This window comes from Mizuhopecten yessoensis, unplaced genomic scaffold, assembly GCF_002113885.1.
Source record: "Mizuhopecten yessoensis strain PY_sf001 unplaced genomic scaffold, ASM211388v2 hete_36191736, whole genome shotgun sequence".
NCBI classification, from domain to species: domain Eukaryota; kingdom Metazoa; phylum Mollusca; class Bivalvia; order Pectinida; family Pectinidae; genus Mizuhopecten; species Mizuhopecten yessoensis.
This window is the reverse complement of record NW_018485782.1, coordinates 215-9,451: the sequence shown is the minus strand read 5'-3', so window position 1 is coordinate 9,451 and position 9,237 is coordinate 215. Positions and strand designations below refer to the sequence as shown.

The following is a 9,237-nucleotide window of genomic DNA, read 5'->3' as shown; positions in this document are numbered from 1 at the left end:
TTTAGAAACACCCAGTCCTTCAACAAAAATCACGCACTCCAAGTCGATATCGGTTTTTATCGGTGGACACGTGACGCACTTCTGTCCATTCACTTGTCGGGAAAATATGATAAAATAATAATGTGGTTTATACATGCATTATAAAGTTTTGATGCTGTGATATATATAATGTCAATGTTTTGATTCTGTTGCTTATTTTGTTCCTGTTTTGATGTTATGTATACTTTGTCCCTGTTTTGATGTTGCGGTATATATTGTCCTTGTTTTGATGTTGTGGTATATTGTGATACATGCTCTTTTGTTTTGTGTATTTTACAAATACACAAGTCCTGCAATTTTACACAAAATATAACAGACTGGTGATGTTTCAGGCTTTGTCAATTACAAATATACATTGAATTATTATTTTACGATGAAATGAAAGGCTTGTGTTTAACCAATGTTGTATTGAAAGGCATTTCTACACTGAAATTAATTCTAAAAGAAATCTAACACTAACTAAAAGGACCTACTTTTTGACATCAAGTGACAAAATTCGTCCTAAATAATAACCCATGTGCACGAGTTTTGACTTAAATACAGACAAGTGGAAATTGTGATAGCTGTTATCGACTAAGTAAGCACTTAACAAGATATTGTGGATTTTTTAATTTGCTTCTATATCATTCATGGATTTTCTAAAAATTATATCCGTTGTTTGTGAAATTGTTTGATGCTGTTGTATATATTGTCCTTGTTTTGATGCTTTGAAATTTTCTGCACTTTTGTTTTGTGTATAATACAAAAACGCCAGTTCTGTAATTGTACACAGCATACAACAGTCTATTCATGTTACTGGCTTTGTTAAGTTTCATATATACCTTGAGTCATAATTAAGCTTTTATACGATGTAATGCAATGCTTGTCTATATACATTGTTGTATAGACAGGCATTTCTACACTGAAGTTGATCTTAAAAGGAATCCGGAGACATAACAATAACTTTGAGGACCTACTTTTTGACATCAAGTGACAAAGTACGTCCTAAATAATAACCCCTTTGCTCAGTTTTGGACTTAAAACAGATGAGTAGAAATTGTGATAGTTGTTATCGACTAAGTAAGCGCTTATGTAGATCTTGTGGATATTTTATTCGCTTCTCTATCTCTCACGGGCTATCTAAAAAATGTATACGTTGTTTGTGAGATGGTTGGAAATGACTTGTGATTTATATTCTGCTAAATAATCATAATATTTGAAAGTGTTTGATATTATGAAGTTTAAAGTATGGAAAAGAAATAGAAATACTCAATAACCGAAGGCTGAAATCTATATTTAGCACAGCCAATGCTGGAGTCGGAGGATTAGTCCTAAGTACATTGCTATTTTCATATGCATAAATAGTATTACAAATGATATTAACATATAATGACATGAAGTTGTTGGCTGATGATACAACACTTTTTGCTTTTATGGATGCTAGAAAGGGTTAAAGTTGCTGAAAATGAAGACCTAGTGAATATCATTACACAATCTTAAATATGAAATGCTAGATTAAACCTTGTAAAAGGTAACTTTATTATCTTACAAGAAAAAGAGATGGTTACACTGTCACTTCAGAATGAAACACAAACTGCTTATGGTAATTTGAACGAACATGTCCAAATTATACGGAAGTACATTGGAACACCTATAAGCAATTACACTGTACATATTTTAGATGCCTTAAATATAAAACTTGAAAAAAAGAAATATAGCTTTATTATTATGTTTATCTGGCCCGTACAAGAATAATCTGATGCAACGTTGTGACATGTCAACCCTTAATCCCTTTGTCCTGAATAATAACTTCTGTAAACCTTTTTGAACTTGAACTTAATACAGTGAATATGACAATTTGAACTTGTGAGAGCTGTTATCGGCTAGGTAAACATTAATTTTGATAGCGGGATTGTTTTTATGGGTGAGTAGCACATGTGTTTACTTCAAAGTTCATGACTTACACCATTTAGGTAAGGTTGAAAAGGAACACAAGATTTCATCCCTATATAGATGGCTTCATTGGGCCATTGAAAAGCTTCAAGTACATCCCCTATAAAGGTAGATACCGTAGATCATTCATTTCCACAAAAGAATCCCCTACATATGTAACAACTCTAGACGGATATGAAACTCCAATTACATCTCCGCTATAGGTGGCTACATTGGGTAAAGGCGAACCTCCAAATACATCCTCTATACAGGTAGCTACATTGGGTAAACACGAACCTCTAATTACAACCTCTATACAGGTAGCTACATACGGTAAACGCGAACCTCTTATTAAATCATCTATACAGGTAGCTACATTGGGTATACGCGAACCTCTTATGACATCGTCTAATCAGGTAGCTACATTGGGTAAACGCGAACCTCTTATTACAACCTCTATACAGGTAGCTACATTGGGTAAACGCGAACCTCTCATTTCAACCTCTTTTAAGGTAGCTACATTGGGTAAACGCGAACCTCTAATTACAACCTCTATACAGGAAGCTACATTAGGTAATCGCAAACTTCAATTACATCCTCTATATAGGTAGCTACACTGGGTAAACGCGAACCTCAAATTACAACCTCTATACAGGAAGCTACACTGGGTTAACGCGAACCTTTAATTACAACTTCTATACAGGTAGCTTCATTGGGTAAAGGCGAACCTCTTGTTACAACCTTTGTGCAGGTAGCTACATTCGGTTAATGCGAACCTCTAATTACATCCTCTATACAGGTAGCTACATTGGGTTAACGCGAACCTCTAGTTACAACCTCTATACAGGTAGCTACACTGGGCGAATGTGAATCTTCAATTACATCATCGATATAGGTAGCTTCACTGGACCAACGTGAATCTCCAATTACATCCCTTACATGTAGAACTACACTTGGCCAATGTGAATCCCCATGACATACCTTTCATAAGTAGCTTCAGTAACTCCAGTTACATTCCCTACACATCTAGATACACAGGGTAAGTGTTCAGAAGTAGCTACACTGGGTCATCCCAGTCCTATCCCCTACATGTGAAGCTACGTTGGATGAATGTGAACATCCAATTACATCCTTTACAAGGTTGTTACACTCGGTCATTGAGAACCTCCAATTTCATTTATCCAGCTGCACTGAGTCAATGAGTCAATGTGTATGTCTTAAGATATGTACAAAACGTTTTCAACTTGATATTTCCATCGAAAAGTAATATCACACGATATAAATTATACATTTATTTTAGATGATTATGCAACTGATTATATTTATGAAATACGTGTGGTGGAGCTAGCCATATTAGGCACAAATTTAGCTAAAGGATGCTCATTTTGTCGTGAGCCCCTTCGTCTGTCATGTAGTGTGAATATTCATATTAAGTGCCGTAGCTGCATACATGAAGCATGTTGCAATAGGGATAAAAACATGGAAATAATATCTGGGATGTCAACACAAATTAGATGCTGATATGTTACATACATGTATGTGAATATCTTCATGTAAAGTAGAAAAATAAATGTTTACTTGTATATTTGTATATGCCAAAAAGTTACAGTATATGGTTACAAAAAATGGACAGTCAGGACTCTCATATAACCACTTAAAACTCGCTTTTGAAAGGGGAGCGTCAGAAGGTCTTGAAAATGTTTTAAAAGAAAAGAATTCATTTAATGCTGTCAGAAAAATCAAGACTATCCTGAACAAAATTATTTATAATATTTCTCAATAAATTCAGTTTTGTTTATTTTCTTCATTACTTATATATTTACGTAAGATATTACTTTCTTCCCCAATTTTACAGATAATAGTAAACTGTATTTCGTTATAAGTACAAAAAACAATATAATTAGTGTAATTCAGTATACATTTGACTTCAACTCTATGCTTGCTGGCAATGTTTTACCTTTTTGCTTTTTAAATAATCTTTTAATCTTTTTCTCTAAGTCCCGTAACATTTACTTAGTTGTATTGTGTTTGTATTATTTGCCTTATAGTTGTAATGTACATATATACGTGCTTGGGTTGTATTGTTATTAGTGCTTATGTCTTTGTGTGTATTGGATCATTTACAGGTATCTCATGTACAGTTGTTAATTGACCCTCGTGTGCTGCACTTTTGTTTACATCATCAACGTATATTGTCGAAACATAACATTTATTTATTTAAAATCGGTGTTTATTTCATCTAAATAAATACTTCAGTTTTTGCCAGTGCTCTGGTTAAAAATGCCTTATGAAAAAAAGTTCCTGTTAATTTTTACTGGTTTTAACCGTCAGTTTGGAAAAAAAATATAGTTTGAACATATCTTGCTTGTCCTTATTCCTTACATAATGATGCATGATTAAGCAGAAAATGGAAAAATACATATGAGGTTTTGAGACAAATATTGTAATGTTACGTTATAAAGGATGTCCTATTTTGTTGTATCTAAACATGTTTCGGAACACTTAAGCGGAGGTTTTCAAAATTTTGACCTTATAAGTACCACTGACGGAACGATATGGCCATGTTGTTAAGGTACGTTTGGCTAACTGCAGCGACACACAATCTTTCAGATAAACTCTTCTTTCCAACGGATTCTTACTATAGTGATTGTTTCACGGCACAGTGTAGCTGACACTCCTTGTGGACTATCCATTCCCAAGGTTGGATTATTCTGCAGCCGGAGTTGATTCTAGCACGGTTTATATATATGAAACACAGGTTTCAAACGCAGTGTCTCACATTTGCAATGTTATGAAAGAGTGTCTTGAGTTATTTCCCTTTTCTGCATTTCTATAAATATCTCGGAACACTTCAGACATAGATTTACCGAAAGGAATGAAATGGTTACGTGATGCAGTCAATGTTAAGTGTTTAATCATGTAAGACTAATTAATGTTAACAATATACCCTTAACACTCACTTCTAGGGATTATTTGCCATTTTTCTAATAATGGTCTTTTGAAACCATCAAGATAGTCAGATTTTGATTCATAATAACAACACTTTTCATGAAAATGCGTTAACGTTGTTCATTCGAGAAAGTGCTCTTTTTTTTCAAAATTTCTAAATATTTATCTAGATTTCTGATTTATGATAATTGATAATAACTTGAATTTCATCGTCACGTGGTTTCCGTAGTGATTCAAGTCAATGACCATACACACGTGGTTTCTATAATTAATTATGCTGTTATATATTAGTACGTGAACTTTCTATAGTAGCACAGATGCAAGACATGCCCTTTCTATATAAATCGACAGTATGCCGTAATCACATAATTGAGCTGTTTACCTTTTTTGAGGATAGTTCTCCCAAATCGCGATATGAGCATGGTTGATTTTCTCCGAATACAAAGAAAAGTAAAAAAACCCAGATAAAACATCAAAAGATAAATAGTATACAGGTTATATGAAATATACACTTATCTAAAATACATCTTGTCATTGTAGGTAATAGTAAAACAAAAATGCAATCATATGTAATATTTGCTTTTCAATTAAAGTTTATTTGATATAAGTTTCTATTAAACATAGTGTGTGTCATGGATTAACTGCTATAAATGCAATTAAGCGTTTTAATAGAATCGTGTTTCACATTAACCACTTTGGTCGATTTGAAAAAACAACATCCTTCTTCATTCTTCGAGCGTAGTATACGTATAAGCTTTAGACTTCTCCATTCGTGAATCAATGAATAAAAATCTGAAATAGAAAGTACAGTGATCATTAATATGATAAATGGAACCCGAGACTGTGAAGGACTAAAGTTTCATGGTAGGTTTAACCTTAGTCTCTACGTAACGTCTATTTTGTAACTAATGAAACATTTTTTTTTGTTTTAAAGTTTAATATCACAGAGAAATGTTGCACGTTACGGACATAACATAATGTTCTACTATAAGTTACCAATTATGTAAGCCACAGTGGAAATGCTATTGTACCAGATAAAATATCTCACTGGCGAAAGCGCTTCAAAGCCACACACTTATGTAATAGTGAACATGGTGTTGTACCAGTAGTAAATATATCCTACTAGCAAAAATATAGCTAGGTCACTAGTCATAACAGATCACATGGTGACGAATTAAATGTTTCTTTAGCACAGTGTGCAAATTTAGACAGATGTCAAAATATCCTCCACAAGTTTTTCTATCATATATTAAATAGTATTATCCTGTTTTGAGATTTTGTGAAAATGATATCTGTATATTGTCCGCAAAATAGTAGCACATATGTCCAACGGTAACATGGCGATTCTAAGTTTCATCATCAGAAAAATGTATGGTCTGCTGATTGAATAAACTAAGATTTATTGAATAAAATTGTATATACTGTCGAGATATTTTGGGTTCTCTTCATAATTCATACATCGATTCAAGTTACTTTACACTTTGGATTAGTAGATGTTCTGATATGAAATTTTTCATATTCCTTTTCATAAAAAAACAAAAGATGCCTTTTGGCTTGAATGTAAGCCATTATACATTTTATATACGTACACAATGAGAACACATGCGATTCCGGTATAACCAGCAAACAGGAGGAACGTGAAACCTCGGAACCAATCAACAGTGGCGGCGTAGATGGCGTTACCAGTCACGATTCCTACAACGGCACAAATAGTCTCTACTGCTGCAACTCCGGCAAATAGGGAACCTGTGTACAAGAAAAAGGGTACAAAAATGTAAGTGTATTATGTAGGTGCTTTGTGTCTGGTTAAAGTTGCTTTGTGACTGGTAAAACGTACTGTTTTTGTCTAGTTGTTGGGCGAATGATGATACTTGACTTGTTGGCCAGTTGATGTACTGTGAAAGATGCTACCTTCCTTGTTGTTCAGACGGTATTGATTAAATAATGATGATTGCCTTGTTATTTGGTGTTGGGTGAACACTGAACTTGTTGTTCTAGATCTGTTGTGAGAATTTTGCTACCTTCCTTGTTGTTCAGACGGTGTTGCATGGATGATTATACTTGCCTTGTTGTTTAGGTAATGTTTTATGAATAATGATACTTAATTTGTTTTTCAGGTGGCGTTGTGTGAATGATGATACTTTCCTTGTTGTTGAGGAGGTTTTGTATGAATTATTATACTTGCCATGTTGTTCACAACGTGTTGTCTTGTTGTGATATACAATTTTAAGTTATTCCTCCTATGTGACCTTAACAGGCAATGACTGTGACTATCCCAATTATATTTTTAATGCAATAACATTGATAAGAAAAAAAAGAAAAACAACGTCAGATGTCTTTTGACTAAATACATGTATACTCATATTGTTGAGGTGCAATGTATGTTATACCTTCTGAAAGGGATTTAATAGGCAATGCCTGTGTCTTATCCAATTTTATTCTTAATGAAATACAGAAATACAAATAATTTGAAACTAAATGTATAACAATGTCAGAAGTCATTTGACTGAGATAATTATATCGGTGAGGTGGAACAGATGATACTTGCCTTGTTGTTCAGGAGATGTCATGTGCGACATTATCGCTCTTATGATTGGCACAGGTAAAGCACCCATGAAACTGATAAAGGCAACTGGAACATAAGAAAGAGAAAGTAGAGTGTTGCAAATATTTGTTTAGTTCTCGCGTTTAATTGCATATCTTACTAAAAACAGACGGACATACCAATTAGCATCATGAGTTCGTTAGTCGCCAGTGCCTCTAGTACGTATCCTGCTATATAGGATAGAGTACCTATAATACCGATCACGTGTTCCCCCATACACATCTGGAAAGGTTTCATGAGTCCCATACCAATGACGAGGGGCAGTCCTGTCCGAAGAGTAGTGTACAAGCCCACCTTCACAGGCGTCCAGCAGAACGGGGAGTTAAGCTGATACAGCGTCTCAATGCCAGTCTTCCCAAAATTAGCGAGAAAACTGAAGAGCAAAGCCAACAAACACGCCCAGAACTTCCAACGTTTGCCGACAGGTGAAACATCTTTGGTATAAAAGAGAAATATATTTCTAATCGTCTGCATAACACTGTGTTTTCGTGAATGTTTTTTTTGCAGTGTTTCCGGAAAAAAAAGCGCAACCACGACTCCTATACATGTGACAGATGCACTGATCGTCATTGCCGTGTAATAGCCGACGCCGTCAATAAGGTAGCCGGACAAGGCTGATCCCACTAGGGCGCCCATGCCCACCGCTATCTCTATCAATACTATAGCAAAGGTTCTTGACTTTCCTGACCGAGTGATATCTGCTACGGCAGCAAAGCCGATAGAAAGGGAGGCGATCCAGCCACCAGTGGACCCGCCCACAAACTTGAAGGCAAGCAAGGCGTAAATGTTCCATTTAAGGTATATGCCTACTGCAAACATTGCAGTTGCGATAAATTGGCCTGTGACAGTTATGAATATAAACGGTTTTCGTCCATATATATCACTCATTGACGCAAATAAAAGGTTGGAAAATATTGCTGGAATTCCAGAACTTAAGGCAGCGTAAATATTGTAGGCGGATGCGATTCTTTGGACCTCTTGTTGGTCTAAATACTCCTGAGAAGTTTTGTTTTCAAAGCAAACGATTTCATCGACACTATTGTTAAAAAGTTTACCTGGAAATTGTTCTTCTTCGATAACATCATAAACGTATTGTGCAATGATCAAAGAATTGGTAGCAAAGCTAAAGAGCATGATAAAAACTACAGGTCCTAGCAAGTAGAATTGCAGCGGAATCCTGACCTTGACATCACGTCCGGTATCGCACGGTTTTATGTCCACGTCTGCTGTCGCAGACTTAGAAAGAAGAGGAGATTTCTCATCAGATATTTCACATGACTCAAATCGGTTGGCTTTTACAACAGGGTCGGGAAATTCTTCCTTTGGCTGTTTGCCAGAGAAATCGGAGTTCTCCATTTTGTTATGAGAAATTAAGGTTAGTCATCCTTGTTGGTCAGCATACTGTTTATCGGTTTTGAAAGTCTACGTCTTGCAGAACTACTCCAGCCTACCGACAAAAATACAAAATCTATTAATAATTTCATAGATCCTGCAATCCAAATAATGACACTAATAATATTCTTATTGTGTGTAACATAAGATTTATTGAGAATCTTTAATATTCACTGACTTGATATTAATTTATTTTTACAGAGGAATGTCTTTTTATTGGAATAACTATTATGTTATGAATTAATTTCAAAAATTACACATACAAAAACATTACTTTTTACCCAACTATAGAAAAAACATTACTTATTTCATTACTTGATGTTAAGAACCCATTATTTAGA

General features: G+C 34.8%; 1 protein-coding gene across 1 annotated transcript; it reads right to left on the bottom strand.

Moving 5' to 3' along the window:
• Positions 1–5,484: 5,484 nt before the first annotated feature.
• On the bottom strand, positions 5,485–8,946 carry LOC110444944 (solute carrier family 46 member 3-like). The gene is made up of 4 exons (XM_021489292.1): positions 7,624–8,946; positions 7,448–7,531; positions 6,489–6,645; positions 5,485–5,691 (listed from the first exon to the last, which is right to left on the bottom strand). Exons 1-4 carry the CDS (start codon positions 8,858–8,860, stop codon positions 5,625–5,627), a joined length of 1,545 nt encoding a protein of 514 aa, XP_021344967.1. The 5' UTR covers positions 8,861–8,946; the 3' UTR covers positions 5,485–5,624.
• Positions 8,947–9,237: the final 291 nt, after the last annotated feature.